Source organism: Labrus mixtus, chromosome 12, assembly GCF_963584025.1.
Source record: "Labrus mixtus chromosome 12, fLabMix1.1, whole genome shotgun sequence".
In the NCBI taxonomy this organism is placed as follows: Eukaryota; Metazoa; Chordata; class Actinopteri; order Labriformes; family Labridae; genus Labrus; species Labrus mixtus.
The window spans coordinates 9,318,855-9,336,944 of NC_083623.1; the positions used below are offsets into that span (position 1 = coordinate 9,318,855).

Here is an 18,090-nt window from a genome sequence, read left to right on the forward strand (position 1 = left end):
GGTCCACGGGTTGGGGGGGTTGAGATGGGAGGTGATTTCAGTATAAAAAGGGGCACATGGTTAAAATGTTTATGAAAGGAAAACACTGACTACATCTCATGTGTAATGTATACCATGGACTTGCATCAATAAAAATGAAGAGTAATTTAATAAAACGTAAACAAAATGGATTTTTGCTGAAATCGACTTCATCATCAATTTCTGTATTTATACCCACTCCTATCAATATCAACATTTAATGTTTGGTGGTTCAGTCAAAGGCATTTTAATTTATTTATCCAGTTGTAGTTTTGCAGAAATCGTTCCCAATAAGAAGTGAACATACAAAACCAAAAAGTCAAACAGATGGACAGAAGTGATTGACGTCTGTAGATATTTCTGAGAAGCTAAGTTTTGCACATGCAGGTTTTGGATGAATTGACATATCAACTTTGAATAACAGAACTGATTGTTAAGGTTTCAGCTAGGGAGCAGATGTATGCCTTATTTTTTTTTCCAAGTAAAGCAAAGGCGTTTAGACATGTTGGAAAGTACACAGAGCTTTTGTGTAACCAGCTGATAATATAACACTGACATTTTTTACATTCTTTATTATTAAAATTTCTACCAACATAGTAAAATAAGTTATACATCTGGCCATCAAATCACACATTTGCTTTACAGTCTGTTCAAAAAGCAACAGCTTTGGGAAAATGATGGTATTCCTGAAATGCTAGAAGCTCCCTCCTTTTTTTAAATAATTTCCACAGGAAATGACATTTAAAAAATTGCCCCTTAAAAATCATTGCTATATATTCTTTTAAGATCAACAAAACAGAAATTCCTCTGGCGTAAAATGAATTATTATTGCACAATAAGCTGTTTAAAAAAGTGGCAACCCTTTAAATTCACATCGATTTCCGACACATAATGATTGATGATGCTTTAATTGAAGGACCACGTTTCTTTTTCAACAAACATCATTGCAGTTTTATTTTTAGAACTGAATCATGACCTACGTGTTTGGACTGGATCTGGGTTGTTAATGAGTTTGGGGGTAAATTCAAGTTCAAGTCCTCTGCCGCAGCTGGTGGCATTTTTAAGGCTTGACCATTGCTGGCCTCCCTGAGTCCTGAGGGGCCTCCTGCCTCCCATGTTGGCCCTGTCCGGGGCCACTGTGGGCTAGCGCTGAGTTCTGGAGGGCATCGGGTGGAGCCTGACCGTAGGCGTCACCAGGATGGGGAGGGACACCTGGAGGGAGGTTCATTGGTGGGCTGGTGTGGTCACGCAGGCCTGGGAAGCGCATGTCTGGAGGCATGGGTAGACGCGGTCCCATGGGTCCACGGATACCTAGACACGAGGGTTAAATATGACTGATAACGTAGAGATAAAAAGGCTGAAAAACATCCTAATACTCAAGAAAACAACCAACAAACTGAAGCATCTCATAGCTTTGTTTTAATAATGTTCAGCTACTTGCTGCTGATTCTGTGCTGAACTCATATTCCCTACAACTTAACATCTTGCTAAAATAACGACTATTTCTTAACTTCCAATCACACCCAGTAAGTAAGCTCTGCCCTTAAAAGGTAAAAAAGAATCCCTGAAACTCAATCATCCCCAAACACTAAAGCGTGTTTCTTAAAACCATGTTGAAAATTACTCAAACAGGCTGAACGCACCATGAGGAGGCATCGGTCCAAAGTGATGAGATGGTGGGGGACGGAAGTGTGGGGGAAGGGGACCCCGAGGATCAATGACATGTCCAGGGCCCGGCCTTGGTAGGAATGTGTGTCCATTGGCGGGCCGAGGTCCAAACTCTCCTCCCATTGGTCCAGACAAAGGCATGCCTGGGTGCCCATTGGCTGGTAGTGAAGGTCCATGAAGAGGAGGAGGTGCATTAGGAGGAAGAGGACCATGGGGTCCTGGTGGGAGGTGGTAGGGTCCCGATCTTGGAGGTCTGTAAGCCCCAGGAGGAGGCAGTCGCCCATGGGGTCCAGGAGGGAAGATCTGGTCGTGGGGTCCAGGGCCAGGAGGAGGTCCCTGACCCATTGGGCCTGGAGAGTCCCTGATCGGAGATGCTAAGAAGGATCCGGGGCCCTGCAGAACAGACAGTTAATGAGAACGAGTCCTGTGCTGGATTTTCAAATACAACACCTAGAATGAGTCTGTCCTGACATCAAGAAGAGATGGAAACAACTCTTTAGTCATGCTATAAGAAATCCACAAACCACAATTTCAATCCCAACAAAAAGTGCATTTAGTGCTCAATCACATGACCAGTAACCACACACCTTGATTATTTGGATGAAAAAAAAAAAAAACAACCCAAGTAATCCAACAAACTTTTAATCTAATGTTTCAATAGTTGCTGCGTCTTTCCGTGCTGTGAGAAAAGATGAAACCACACACATAGCCAAAACGTTAAGTCAGCCCCAGTGTTACAAAATGCCAGGAATCTCTTCACAACTCCAGATCCAGCTTTAGAGAAAAAGGGGTTGGAGTGCTCTCTTACACCGTCACACCTGGACTGAACAGCCTCTATACTCACAGGCTCTGGACTGTCTGTGGAGGCATCAGTCACTGTCTCTGCTTTTATTTGTGGATCTACTTCCTGTGTCTGTTTTAGAGCAAGGACAGACACAACGGACACATGTATAGGAGGCTCTTTGCCTTCACAATATGGAGGGGAGGAGGGTAACATATCAAAAAAAAAAAAGAAAAGTGTTCTGATTTGAAAAAGACTTACAGATCCGTCCATGTTGGCAGGCGAGGAGCTTCGGGGGCCCATCATGTCTGAATGAGGAGACACAGCACAGTGTTACAGGAAGGTTTTGAAAGTGAAGGTGAACTCTTGAAATTCAGAGACTGAGGACGACATACCCATCCCAGAGATGTGTTTGTTTTCAGCGTAACGACCGTGTGGGTCTGATGGAGGTCGTGGACCTGAAGGGGAGAAGAAAACGAGACCAATCTAAGAATGAAATCCATCAAGACTCTGCCGTCCACTTACCGAGGGGATGAAGAGAAAACCAACTTTTAACAAGTGTAAAGATTGGTCATCTTAGTCTGTGAGACAAAAGACAGGGACAACGTATTCTGGATGACTTAATAGCCCCTGAAAACTTGGTTTCAAATTGAATTCCTTTTTTCTCTTATACATTACTAAATACAAACCAATTATTAAATCATGAGGGAAAATTGTTTGGTATGATTCATGAATACATTCTAATAATCACGCTTTACACGACTGCTTGGATTTATAGATGGACGCTGTGTTAGAAAACATGTTTTTAGGGGCTTTGAGGAACAAAAGGTGAAGAAAATTCAACAGAAACACAAAACTTCAAAATAAAGGAAATGTCTTAATGATTCGATTAAACAAAACAAGAGCATGAAAAGGGAGTTGAAGGCAGAGGACCAGAAGGTTGCAGGATGTAATACAGACTGAGAAGCAATAAAAAGAAGAACACAAGGAGGTGAAGGAGCTGAAAAGAATAGTGAAGTCAGGTGCACAGGAAGGTGAAGATTTCAGAAGACGGTAAAAAGAGGGATGATGCCCAGCTGTAGAAGTGGACAGTAATCCACCAGAACTCACCATACGGGTCAATCCTTCGCCCCACTGGGGCTGAGGGAGGACGCCTGGGGCCCTCTATCATTATCGGAGGGGACGGTGCACCCCCACTCACAGGAGAGGGGCCATATGAATCACCTGTTTTGATCAAACCAATCCGTTTACCAAAAGGAAAAGAAAGCACTAAGAATACCCAACAGTCTTTGCAAAGATGTAGTCCTCGCTCCAGGCTCAGAGAAAGTCAACATGTACAACCACAAAAAAAACACACACAAAAGAACTGGAATCCTTTTACCCATTTAGCATAAAACAAGACATAAAAGGGCATGCAGGATTTCATTAAAGAAGAGCCTCCTCCATCTTCTCAAAGCTATGTAGTACGATGAATATACCAGTGGAGAAAAAAACAACAGTCAAGCTGTGAGGACTGCTTACCTTGGCGAGGGCCTGCAGGCTGTCCAGAGTTTGGTCTGAAGAGAGGAGCACGGCGCTCATTCAGCTGCGAGGTCAAGACAGCAAGTCTGCAAATGGGGGAAAAAAGATGTAAATGTTTACCATGGGTGGGCAAGCTTTTATTTTTTATTATTGATTAATCAGCTCAGTAAATCGGAAGATCTCCCAGGGGGCTTCAGCAAGTTGTTCCTTCTGTCCAACCAACAATGTCCAAGAAAATACTAATATATAAATATATATATATATATATATATATAAATAATTGACGACTATATTAAACAGAGAAGAATAGCAAAGTGTTACGATTGAGGAGCTGAACTAAGTGCATGTTTTGTCATTTTAGCTTTAAAAATTAATTTTCTGATAAATGTTTCCACGCTGGACACTAAAAATTTAGACTTCCCTCCAGAATTGTAACACACCAAACAAACAAACAAACAATATCTAAACAAAGTTTGCAAACACTTACTTTTCCCGGAGCTTTGAAGTTTCAAGCTTCTCTTGATTCAGAGCTCGCTCTGCGTTACGAGCATTTACCTGCAAACCGGACGGGAGAATTAAGAGTTCTGACACAACTTGAATGTCTCAACAAATTGTTAATAATATAAAAACCCTTATAGTTCGATTTCGATTGTTTGTATATAGAAGTAAATTGTGCAACCTACCCAGTTGGAATGAGTTTTGTTTTCCTGTTCTTTAATCTAGAAAAGAAAGAAAAAGACATTCAGTCAGGGGGTCGGGTGTCAGGAAATCGTTTTCTCTGTACTTGCTCATTTCACAAGAAGTCTACCTGATCTTTATAAACTTCCTCCGTCTTCTTCATCTGCTCCTCCATCTCATTAATGCGCTGCCTTAAGACTTTAACCTGCTCTTCAGCCTCCACGGCTTTTCCTCCCACCTCAGACAGCATGCTCTCTTTGCTGCGTCGCTCCAGCTCCTCCTTCGTCAATCTCCTGTGAAACCACAATAACACACTTCTTCCAATAACAGTCACGCAGCTTTTTACACTGTCGTCATACTTTTGACTGGGTTATGATGACAACGGAATAACGTATTCATAGTTAGGATAAAATGTGCAGATTTGAATGTGTAACAGCAGCTAATAAAAGGTGCTGATTGATGGTCACGGCGTCACTTACTGCTGCAAAGCGTTTTCCTTCTGCTGATACATTTCCACCATGATTTCATTTTTCTGCTGCAGGATCTTGAACTGGTTTTCCACATGGCTCTTGTCACTTTTTAGGGATGCAATTGCGTGCTCCAGCTCCTGGTGTTGTTCTGTTTGCCAAAAACAACAAGAGTGTGTTTGTTTAGAGGGAGGCAGAAAGAAAGATGTATTCCAAGGTTAAATGTTTATGCAATTTTTCCTTTACCACTTTTTAATTTTTTTTAATCAAAACAAACACGACACTCACCTTCCATTGACTTTCTACTCTTTTCTTCATTGAGTAGTTTGTTCATGAAGCGATCACGCTCTTCTTCAACGACAGAGAGGGTGGTCTGGACCTGGAATCAAACAAAAAAAACCATTTAGAAACTGGAATATGTGTTTACAAGTATGGTGAGCTTTAATTAACATCTTGAAATCTTACCCGAGAAACGTCCATCATCTGTTTGATCCTGTTCTTTATGGCTGTCTGCTTGTCTGAAAAGGTCAATAAACGACTTTGCATAAATCTGAACACGTCAGCATTTCTTCTGCGACTGACAAACAAAATGTGTGATGTCTTACTGGTCTTATTTTAGATAATACACTTTAAAAATAGTAAACTACCAAAAAAAATCTATGTACACATGCTCAATCTATGTCAGAGCTTTACTCATTTCCGTAAATCAGAGAAAAATTTCCGACTGACCAGGTGCAACTTCTCCATTGGCTAAAGCTTTGGTGTCACCTTTTTGTGAATCACAAGCCTCCAGGTCTGCCAGAAGATCAGACAGCACCTGCAAAGAGACAATTTGATGTGGAGAGAGTTAATGTCAAGTAAGTTAAGAAGTACCGTTAATGTGTAAATATCTAAGACAAATTATAACAGCATTAAAAACACAATTCTGTCTGAGCCAGTACCCTAGCAGTTAGTGCCTGCGCATCATGTACAGAGGTCAAAGTCCTCGAGAGCAAGTGGCCAGGGTTCAAATCACACTTGCGGCTCCTTTCCGCCTGTCGATCCCCACTCTCTCTCTCCCCCCGGTTTCTGACTCTATCCACTGTCCTGTCTCTAAAATATAGGCATAAAAAGCCCAAAAATAAATCTTAAAAAAAAACAAAAAACAATTCTGACCTCAACGTTGTGATCTTTCAGCACCACAGAGTCCTCCAGCTCTTTCTGGGACTTTTGGTAGACTTTAATTTTCTCATTCAGCTCCTTGTGTTTTTCCTCCCAGCCCTTAATGTTCGCCTTGAGCTGTAGGAATAGAAGAGTGCGTCAGTAAAACAATGTCTATCAATGTAGGCATCTCTTAACAGACTTCAGTGATGGCACTGAAAACATACAAGTTTGCACGTTGTCTTACCGTTTTATTTTCTTCTTTTAGTGCTGCAAAATCTTTCTCCAGACATTTTTGATGAACGCTTCGGGCATCTTCGCGGATCTTGGCCTCGTCCAGGAGCACAGTGGTCTGTAGCAAACACATGAGATTTAATATAAGCGGTTGAACTTCATGCAATATTGCAATGTGTAGAAAATGATGTGAGGACAGGTACCTTAGAGAGCGCATCATGAACCTTTTTCCTGCTGAGCTGCAGCTTCTCGTTTGACTTCTCTAGTTTTTCAATCTGTTAAAGAAACGATTAAGCATCAGAAATCTGAGATGACGGGCAGAGATTTAAAGCGGAGGTCAAATCGTGAAGCACTTACCCTGGTTTCATTCTGCAGAGATTTTGCCCTCTCGTCTTGGAGGAGTTTGGTGTATTTATTCTTTTCCTCTGCTATTTTTCGATTTCTTGTTTCGGCCTCCATAGCCTTACTCTGCACAAAGGTAACGACAGAAGCATCACTGAATGTTCATTTACAAAGGAGCACACTCTTACAAATACATTGGAATGAAATCAATTAACACAGAACAATCAAAACATTTCTATGTTCTTACCTCCAGGTCTTGCATTCTTTTCACTGTACAACTAACTGCTTCCTTGGACTGTTTTTCTTTTTCTTTAAGCTGTTCCGTCTTCAAAAGAAAGACAACACTTTAGAGAAAGTTTCAAATGTAGCTCGAAGATTTTTCGTTCACATTTCATTTTGTGGCTCACCTGTTTCTGGAGCTCGGACATCTTTGTGAGGGCATCTTCCCGCTCTTTTCTGAGTGCATGCATTTGCTCTGATAGCTTCTTTTCATCCACTGTGGCCAACAAATATGATGCAAGGAGTTAAATTTTGCGCTTGAACATTTTGTAAAGTAATGTGGTATGCAATATATGTGTGACGTATATGAGACTTACCAAGGTATTGTCTCTTCTTCACCTTAAAAAGGGTTTAGAAAAGTTACAAGGTTAAGATCACATCGATATAATTTGCAGTGACTCAGATAAAAACACTACATTGATCGTGAACTATTGGTAGGTTATTTTCCTCTTACATAAGCAGATCAAAAGCAGCGCGCATGTACAGAGTCAATAAATGCAAGCGTACACAAAACCAATATTTTCCCTGTGCTGTTGTCAAATCCTGACACACAATTGAAGCAGAGATGAGAGAAGCTGTAGTACAACACTTACTGCCAACACAGTCCTCCAGAAGAAGAGGGTGAAGGTCACTACTCCAATCAATGCAGTGATGACAACAGATTGCCAAGGACAGCCATACAAGGTGTCGCCTGGCTTCCACTCTTCTGGTAGTAGTGAAATCATCTAAAAAAGGTCACAAAAACACAAGCACAGTATTGAAGAATGATCGTAGACTACACTCAGGAATGATGCAATTAAGTTGGTTATCTATAATTCTATAAGAACGTTATTTGTCAAGTCTTGCAATAAATAAAGGCTGTTAATTAAGTTATCATTCCTATTGTGATTTAACTGTAAGTAATAGCTTGACTGAAAGAAGATACAATACAGTAAGTACCAACCACCTTCCTCTTACACTCATTGACACATATCTGATGAAGAAAAGTGTGAGTAATCTGTTACTCTATTCCCACCCCTGAGACGAAAGCAAATCAGCACATTACCATACAATAATAGTAGTAAGAGAGTAAGAGTAACACAGGCATACAGCTGCAAACCTCATCAGCTCTTTCACATATTTCTATGCTACTAACACATTCAATCGGACATCAATATCCTGTCCTAGCGTCCCTTCATTGGCTCCCAATAAGATTCAGAATCGATTTTCAGATTGTGTTGTTTGTTTTTACAGCCCTGAATGGCCTGGGCCTGGGCCTGGGCATGGGCCTGCCCCCCCCCCTTTATATTACCGACCTCCTCAGGCCGTACACCTCATCTAGGCGCCTGAGATCATCAGACATGGGGCCTCCTGGCTGTTCCCCCGCTCACGGCTCAAGCTAAAAGGGAGATAGGGCCTTTTCAGTAAAGTAAGTTTTCAGCCTCCCTCATCCCATCAGGTCTGCACCCTCTGTTGACTCTTAAGTCTCGTCTCAAGACATACTTTTATATTTTAGCATCTGAGTCCCCTGGTCCTGAATAGACCATTTCTTTCAGGTTCCTTTGTTGCTTTCTTTATATGTATACATATATATATATTTCTCTCTTGTGGACGTTGTGATCTGAAGTTGTTTTTTCTTTTTTAATGTATTGTACAGCTGTTTTTAAATGTGCTTTAGAAATAAACATGACTTGACCAATTAGGACATAACTAAGCATTGCTTTATACAACTGAATTATTACATTGCAATAGGGTTACTACATTTATGTGTGTATTTAAATCAATCAAGGATCATGTGTTGCCAAAAGGCTGCAGCAAATAAGTATCATATCATCGCAGAAATAGACGGTAATACTACCACGACTTAAATGTCCAGTCATACCAGAGTAACCTTTGACCTGACCATGAGGCGATTCAGACAGGACAGCACACACACTCTTATGTTCAATTAAATACGGGGGATTTTAAATTATTAACACATCAAGTTGCCTGGAAGGATTAACACGCTTTATTCAGCCTCTATTTTAAAAACTGTACTTTAAAAGGCCTACATAAAAACATGTTACAGGACTTTAAAAATGCTATGTTTATGGATATTCAAACTATAATCAACAAGGAAACATAATATAGATTAACATCCATGTAACATATCTTCAGTGAACATGTAAGAAGCAGAATGATCTTCATCAATAAGACACACTGAGTGAGTATACTGAGGAGAAGTGTGGATGCTTATTAACACGTCAGCAGGCCACGATAGCATAACAAATACCGAGACATAGACAGGATTTACTGTGCTGGACTCAAAATGTACACTCACATGCTGCAGCTGCTTTAGAAACAACAAGTAAACATGTTCCGGTTCCATTACAGGTCGGGGTAACGTGTCGGTCTCCATGCCCAAGTCTTTGAAACAAGAGCGGAGCTAGTCTGTGGATGCTAGTTTGACAGATATTAGCTTGTTAGCACGTCCGCGTTAGAAACCGTGTAAGTAACGCTGATACGTTAGCCGAGCTAGACGTACAAAGATGGGTGAAAATGTTACTACAAAAAAGGCGTTTTGGAAGCTAAGTTGGCTTGACAGCAGGTTACAACTCCGTCTTGCGATATTTATCTGCCTTTTCCATGTCAAAATAAAGGCCCACTGCTTGAGCGAGTAGACAGCTCAACACCGGCTGTGCTGAACTTCAGCCTACACCGCGACAGTCAACAAGACGAGGGGGGAGGGCCGAGGTAGGTTCAGGGAAAATCGGAAATTTCATAAATGTCCCACATACAGAGGTTCCTCATGTGAAACGTGACAACTCATATTCAAATGGACTAGCACTTGCGTGTGCTGTGAGTTCAAGAGTGCTACAAATACTAACTGAACAATTTTGGGGGATAATGTTACCTGTTAAAAGTGTATAACAGAGATATGACATATTCTGTCAATGGGAATCAAAACTTTCTCTTTTTTTTTTCTTCTCTCCATCATACCTTTGCATAATAAACAAATATCCAATGTGGTCAAATCTTTGAGGGAGTACATTGAGACTGGTCCAGATTTATTTTCAGTGTAGTGTAGATTCTGTAACATTGTCTTTCCGTGGGGATTATTTTATTTTAGGCACTGTAGATATTCTAATGTATTTGTGTTGTGGACCTGTCAGAATATAATGGGCAAAGAGTTTATTGCATAACTGGCCCTTGGTGTGCAAATTACGGTATCATCCTGTCTTTCATAAAATCACATTGTTTGCTTATGCCATTGATAGCAAATGTTCAAGTCCTGGTTGTGTTTCACAGCCTAGTGCTCTAGGTAACAGTTAAAGTCTGAGTAAAGTCAAATGAAGTGACATAAAATGTGCATTCATTTGCATTATGATTTAATAGAATCAAACGATTCACTTGTGACACGCACAGCTTGGACAGCAAACTAAGCTAACAAAGCTCGTGTAGACAGTAGACTTACCACTGAAGTCCACTCTGTCATTTTGGTCTTCATCAATGAAAGGATGAAGCCCATGTAAACCATTCCAGTTGAGAATAATCCCACTTCTTCATGAGTATCAGAAACTGGGTCCATGGAGTCCAAAGATCCTAGTGGAAGAAAACGTACCAGTTAGTCAGTTTATGTGTGTTATGGTAAAATTAAGTTAGCCAAGACCAAACAAAACAAAACTTCTCAATAACTTTAAAATAATAAAGTTTCAGGGAACTTAAAATGTTATGGACTATGCTGTTTATCACAAGTACCACTTGAATACTGACAATAATTGAACAGAAATGTAAAATTTAGTGTGAGGGCTTGGCAATGATCTCTGGCATTGTATTACCTGAGGAACCAGAGGATGAGTGTTCAACCTCTACACCAAGTCCCATGTCTAGGGGATTTTCCAGGGTGTCTTGAGGGACTCTCTGCATCTCTTCCGATGCACTGAAGCTCGGCAGATTGTCTTTGTTTTTATTGAAGTGTCCACCATCTTCCTGCATGTTGACATCTCGCCCGTTGTGGCGCTCATCCCAAACTGCCTGCTCTACTTTCGTTTCAGCTGGCCTTTTGTCATGGTCGGTTACTGTGAGGTTGTTATCGCTCTCGACCACAGGGACGCTGCTTGTCCTGTCTTCTTCAACAATATGGGGCATGACATGGTTTACGTCAGGTTCACCTGTGACACAAACATTGAAGTCCAAAACAAAACAAATGAGGTCAGTTTCCAGATTCATGCAAAAAAAAAAAAAGAAGTTAAAAATGATTATAGTTGTTAGTTGTCAGTAGCAGGGGTCTCCAACCACCACTGATTAGGTCATGTGTGGGTCAAAGCTGCAAATACAGCACATGTAGGGTGAGCATTCACTTTCAGTCTGTAAGCTAGTGAAGAGAAAGGATGAAGAAACAGGCGGCATGAATACGTTTTTTTTTTTTTTACTGGGGCTGCTAAATAAAAGCTCACGGACAGAGAGGATAGTGGAGACACTATCCATTCATTCAGCTGTTGACTGCCACCAAACAAAGCTCTGCATCAGACTGGATGTTAGAAACACGCTGTGCCTGTCACACAGCGCCATTGAGTTAAGTTTGAATTTTTAAAGTGTTTTCTACAGTAGTTGGGGTTGGATTATGCCTTTACTGTACTTAATATATCTTAACATGACATTAGTAGAGGATTACCATGAGGTGATTGACATGAGGTGGACCAGTGCCTAAAAGGACAATTCAAGGCTTCATGTCTGCAGTGTTGAATATCAAAATCTGCTTTCACTTTATCAGCAGTTTCTAAGCAAATGGACTAAACAAGGCTTTTCTGTGATGGCCCTATCTCAGTGGTTAAAACAAAAAATGAAGTGGTATGTGGAAGTGACTCTACCAATCGAGGAGCCATCCTACAACCATTATTAAAACAGTTGAAAGTAAGAGGAAAATAAATCTTACCTTGGACGGATTCTGATGCTTTTTCTTTTGCTAAGGGAGTGCTGTCACTGGCTGTCGAATACTTCTGGCGAAGGCTGAATGCAAGTTCCTGGAAGTCATCGAGTATTTCCGTCGCTTCATCCGAACTACTTGTATCTTTATGTTGCTCGTAGTTGTGTTTTGTCTCCCAACTGTCCAGCATCTTCTCGACCTCATCCAGGATGGTGTTCTCAGAGGCTTCCAGGATGCCCTCAAGTGAACTCTCGATATCTTGCATAGTTCCAGTGGTTGAGAGGCGCGTCGCCTTCATTTCTGTGTCCAAGTCGGAGAACATGGCCTCCATTTTGAAGAGATTCTTGAGACCCAGAAGCTTTTGGATCTTCTCCATTTTCTCCTCCGTGAAGTGGTTTCGAATCAGAGTCAGTCTCATCACGCTATCGCTGTACTCTGGCTCTGAAGCAGACGCACTGGGATCAGCTTCTTCAGGTGAAAGTTTGTCAGAGTTGTCAGATTGTGAAAAAGAAAGTGCATTTTCATCGTCAAGTAATTCTTCTTTCTCCCCTGCTGTCTCTGTGTTGTGCTCTTCTTCCAACTTCTCTTGGAGTGGTTCCTCTTGAATCTCTGGTTGTAATAAAGGCCAAAACTCTGCTTGGCTGTTATTACTCTCTAAATCTGTCCCCAAATGTTTGCGTTTCTGATTACGTGTGCTGTCATATACTTTCTTTTCATCATCTTGGATGTCAGAATTCTTTGAGTGAATTTCTTCTATGGCTGGTTGCAGATTCCTTCCAGTTTCAGTACTGGCTAGTTCCTCATCTGCCATTATTTTGTTTTCAGTCAATTCCTTTTCCAAATCTTCACTTCTCTCTGTTGGAACACGATCCTGTACACCCGCATTCTCATTATTGACCTCCTCTTGCTCTGTGGCTTCAAAGTGTTCATTTATTGTTTTAATATCCAATTCTTGAGCCTTAGGAATGGCATCTTGAGGTTCCAGATCATCTGACGTCATACTTTTCTCTGCTTGATGGTGTATTTGCTCATCGGTTGGTTGAAAGGTTTCCTCTGGTCCTACCACTTCTTCATCATCGTCATCATCATCATTTGACTGTACAGCATCTGTATTAGAAGGATCTGCAAAAACCACATCTTTGTCCTCTGGGTCCTTTGATGCTTCTTCTGATGGTGGTTCTTTAATGTTTTCCTTGGCTTCTTTAAACATCGTAGGGGGTTCTGAAGCAGCTTCTTCTATCTCATCTTCATCATCATCATCATCATCGTCGTCGTCTTCCTCTGAACCAAAATCTTGAGCCGTCCTTTCTCCCCCAGTGACAACTGAAAAAACAGCATCCCCAAATGTTGTCCATATGTTCTTCTCCTCTTTGGGGGAATCCGATGATGGAGTGTCCAAGGCTTCCTCAGAGAAAGACAACAGTGGAGTTTCTTCTTTAACTTCTACGTTATCCATTTGAGGATTATCTACATTCTTGCTTTCCTCTTCTTCATAAGGAGTAGTTTTCTTGGTTGTGTCCTCGTTAGAAACTATGGCATCAAAAGTTGTTCCAATGCTCGTTTTTAACTTGGGGATTTGCACTCCTTCAGAGATGTTGTCTGAATAAGGTGGAGGGTCTTCTGTTTCTTCAGTGAAAGAGATCAAAGGAGTATCTTCTTGAACATTAACGTCATCTTTAGGAGGCCTTTCTGTGCCTTCAATTTCCTCCTCTTCATATGGGGTAACTCTCTTTGTGATTTCATCATCAGAGATGACGGCATCAAAAGTTGCTCCCAAGGTAGTTTTTAAATCAGGGATTTGAACTCCTTCAGATATTTTGTCTGAATAAGGTTCTGGAGTTTCTTCAGAAAGAGACAGCAGTGGAGTTTCTTCTTTAACATCACTGTCCTCTTCTGATGGACGTTCTACTGCTTTGCTTTCCTCCTCCTCAAAGGGAGAAACTTTCCTAGTGATTTCTTCGTTAGAGACGACAGCATCAAAAGTTGTTCCAATTGTAGTTTTTAATTTGGGGATTTGCTTGCCTTCAGATATTTTCGCTGACTCAGATGCTGGAGTGTTTACTTCCTCTTCAGAGTAAGACAACAGCGGAGTTTCTTCATTCAGGTCGATATCATCTTTTGGCGGTATCTCTTCATCTTCACTTTCCTCATATGGGGTGACTTTTTTGGTGATTTCTTCATCAGAGACGACGGCATCAAAAGTTGTTCCAAGGGTAGTTTTTAATGGAGGGATTTGCACACCTTCAGAAACTTCCACTAAATGATCTGCTGGAGTGTTTTTAGTCTCTTCAGAATACGACAAAAGTGGAGTTTCTTCGATTAGACCAATGTCATCATCTGGAGCACTTTCCACATCTGGGCTTTCCTCCTCGTCATCATATGGTGTAACTTTCTTGGTAACTTCTTCATCAGAGATGACAGCATCAAACGTAGTTCCAAGTGTGGTTTTTAACTCAGGGATCTGACTTCCTTCTGATATCGAGACCTTTTCTGTAACAACCACTACAGTTTCTGTGGCTGTGTCTTTGGTGTCACTCATATTTGGGACTTCAGTTTCAAGAGCCCCATTCTCTCCTGTGCTATCTTCACCTCTTTCAGTAGCATGCGGTGTATCCGTCTGTTCTACTTCTGTAGGTGATTCAGATGTCCTGTCAAGTTCGCGTGAAGAGGCACTTTCATCATCTGGGATTTCATCATGGAGGGGCCCAGGGTTATCATGATGCTCTGTTTGGTCTGACGATCCCTTATTATCACTATTATCCTCCGCCACTGAAGATCCTAACAGTAAATCTACGTCATAACTATTAAACTTATCAAATCCAGTGTCAAAACAGACAAAATCTGTTTCCTGCAAAAAAAGAACAAAAAAAAAAAACATTTAGGCACGGTCATTGCAGAAGAATTTGTAAGTGCTGCAGTGATGATATTTGAAAGCTGCATTTTATTTCAGATGCATTTTTACTCAATCAACAACGCATTTTTTTTTTTTACCTCTGCTCGAACTTCAATTTCTTTGTCAGTATAAATGTGGTTTACTGCCATTAGACCCATCGGGAAATAGCCAAAGCTACTTCCGACCTATTGATAAAGAGAAAAACAAGAAAGTTTTGAGGATTATACCTACATAGAAAAAGCTCAATATCAATGGAGTTTTATTTGACATATTGCACTTACACTTCCTGCCCATAAGTCAGCCCTTCTTCCGGATAATTTATAGTAAACATAGATCGTTTCTGACTTCTTAACTGTCAGGAACCGACAGTCTGGTCCAGAGAAGTCCTGTACAGCTTTCCCTCGAACCAGGAGCACTGTGAAAGCAAAATATGAAGCATTATCAAAAATATATGGTTTAACAATCTTTTTTCAAGGCTCATTCCAAGAACGCAAAAGACCGGATGCCAAATGGCCTAGGGGCTAAAATCTGCACCCGATGTACAAAGGCTTTAGTCCTAGAAGCAGTTGGCCCAAGCAGGGTTCGACTCCAACCCTCAGCTCTTTGCCACATGTCATTCCCCACTCTTTCATCCCAGTTTTAATAATCCATCCACTGTCCTCTCCTCTGGATGAAGGCATACAATGGCATACTGGATGGGCTCAGTTGGTAGAGTCGTATTCAACCAGAAGGTTTACGGTTCAATCCCCAGCTGAGCAACATGTCCGATGTGTCCTTGGGCAAGACACTTAACCCCGCATTGCTCCCGCTTCTTCAGCGGCGGTGTATGATTGTACTTAAGTGTTGTACTTACTCTCTGATGTACGTCGCTTTGGATAAAAGCGTCTGCTAAGTGAATTGTAAGACCCAAAAAAAGAATTAAAAAAGCCGAAACTGAATGATCTTTTAAAAAGATGTACTCAATCAACAATGAAGTCATCTAGCTCTGCAATATTGTCCCCTTTTTTTTTTTTTAACAAAACATGCAACATAAAATGAAAGTGAAACTGTTTAATTCAAGAGATCTGCAGTTATCTTTACAGTTATGACTCCCATCTAACTTTCAAAAAGAGGGGGTGAACTGGGTTAACTGGGTGAACTGGGTGATTATTCTGAATTACTCCCTGGATATAATAAAAGGTACGAGCTTGTTGCTGAAGCTAGGTAAACAACAGTAACCTTGGTCTATGTTTAGTAGCGTTAGCAACAAGGTGAAAATGTAAACAAACATCTAATATTCCCTCAAAATCAAGCTATCAAACGAGCCTTTTACTTTATTGTCTATTGTTAACTAGTATTTGTTGAGGTAAAACAATAGCTTGCCGGTGGCTAACTAGCTGCTAACATTAGCTACCAGTCCATACTGTAGGGCAGGCCGGAGATGCAACGCAAAGCAAAACCTTTCCAATCTGATGACGGCTGTGAATGTTAGCTCGGGTTTGGTAGGTCATACAGCATCTAAACAACTGCATGAGGTTACCCAGGTCGCAAATATCGACTGGCAACAAGTGGAGAGATAAGGCGCAGTTTATGGTTTTTATCGGGGATGTGTGTGTGTGTGTGAGATGCACATCCTTCAAAGTCCTGATGAGCTAAGTAGTTACAACAAGCAAGAGAAAAAGAAACTTACTGCTGCACTCCTCATCGGCGCATCTTTTTAAGTCGGAGAACCTTTTCTCCAAGGCTGCGGTGGAAATAAAATTAAATAAAAGTAATAAAAAGCCCTGTCGGTAGAAGTGTTTCGCTGCCATGCTGGCAGTTTTGTGTTGACTGGCTTGAATCTGCAGCTTGAGCAGTGAAGGAGCCGACACGTCAGCAGATCAGATCCGGCTGGGTGTGTAGGCTCGGGTGGCTTTTCACAGGATATTAGGTTTTTGAATCAGACTGGTCGAACAGAGACAGTGAGAAAAGAAACATGTAGCTTCATCGTTTAGTGTGCACAGTTTCTTCTAGGATCAATTAAGGATACATGTAGAAGATTGTAAATAAGACCTTCTTCATTATGCACAATTTAATCCATCCAGGGCCGCAGCAGTAAGGGAATAAATTCCTTACCAACCAATTTCTACACCAATGTGTTTCTACAGGTGTCTAGTTACACATATAAAAAGGTTTAAATTCAACTCCTGTAGGAAAATCCGTGAGAGCTGCTGAAACTTCGGGTACCTGGAACCTTATTGGTTGTGCCTTAAAATAGCATGAGGGGTCAAGTTAGGCGTTATTTGGGATGCTGAATCCATTGCAATCATTTATTTTTGCACCGAAACCACATCTTTACAAAATCACAATAACAGATAAAAAAAAAAAAAAAGGAGGTGGTGAACAGTGGTGGTTCTAGTCCACTTTTACTGAGGGGGGCCAAACTGGGGGCCAGTTGTTTTGTCAGAGGGGAACGTTAAACCCAGGTGAAAAATAGACAAAGATGATTGCTTTGAAAAATAAATATTATGCCAAATAATAACGCACATCATTAAATACCTCAATATAAAATACCATGATTTATATTTGTTTCAGTATTTAATATTAGATTGTGAGTCCGGTTGTTGAGTCTAATACTGTGTATGTGTTATTAGGGGGGGCCACAGGGGGGACCAAGCTCAGTGTTACAGGGGCACTGGACCCCGTTGGCCCCTGCCTAGAACCGCCCATGGTGGTGAATATGCTTCAAATTAAAACAAAACGGTTACAAATGAATTCAATATGTGTTGCAAATCCTAAGAGAAGTGAAGAAATATCTTGTTGCCAAATATCCTGTTTCAACACGCATAACCCAAAGCATAACCATACCGCAGAGTAAGAGTTATAGAGAACCCCAGAATAAAGAATAAAATACCTTTTTATACAGAGTTCAACGTGCTCCTAACTGAAAGCAAGAAACACAATAAATGTAAATAAAAAAATAATGGAGATGCAATCACTGATACGTAAAAAATAGAGTGGAAAAGTATACTCCTGGAAACAACTGATAAAACATTAAATAACATATTAAAATACACAACACTGGGTGCCTTTGATTTATTATAATGAAGCTGTGATTGCCAGAGCATTTTGCAACATGTTAAACTTAATATTTAGAGATAAAACTCAGCAAGAGAAGCAGGAATACGTCTTCTTCTAAAGTGTTTTTTTTTTTTTTAAAATTTTA

The 18,090-nt window shown here is 40.8% G+C and overlaps 1 protein-coding gene across 5 annotated transcripts; it reads right to left on the reverse strand.

Annotated features, from left to right (window-relative positions):
- Positions 1–249: 249 nt before the first annotated feature.
- On the reverse strand, positions 250–16,735 carry mia3 (MIA SH3 domain ER export factor 3). 5 transcript variants are annotated; one of them, XM_061051848.1, is made up of 28 exons: positions 16,576–16,735; positions 15,188–15,321; positions 15,005–15,091; positions 12,023–14,861; positions 10,926–11,258; positions 10,562–10,689; positions 7,722–7,853; positions 7,446–7,467; positions 7,257–7,345; positions 7,097–7,174; positions 6,865–6,975; positions 6,711–6,782; positions 6,521–6,625; positions 6,289–6,411; positions 5,902–5,950; positions 5,599–5,651; positions 5,422–5,512; positions 5,146–5,284; positions 4,797–4,959; positions 4,672–4,707; positions 4,476–4,543; positions 3,989–4,074; positions 3,578–3,691; positions 2,863–2,925; positions 2,729–2,775; positions 2,531–2,599; positions 1,662–2,079; positions 250–1,329 (listed from the first exon to the last, which is right to left on the reverse strand). In XM_061051848.1, exons 1-28 carry the CDS (start codon positions 16,694–16,696, stop codon positions 1,079–1,081), a joined length of 6,021 nt encoding a protein of 2,006 aa, XP_060907831.1. In that variant the 5' UTR covers positions 16,697–16,735; the 3' UTR covers positions 250–1,078. The 5 variants fall into 5 exon arrangements, with proteins under 5 accessions (XP_060907831.1, XP_060907830.1, XP_060907833.1 ...); XM_061051847.1 differs by having other exon boundaries at positions 5,863–5,950; XM_061051850.1 differs by lacking the exon at positions 3,578–3,691 and having other exon boundaries at positions 5,863–5,950.
- Between the last annotated feature and the right edge of the window lie 1,355 nt (positions 16,736–18,090).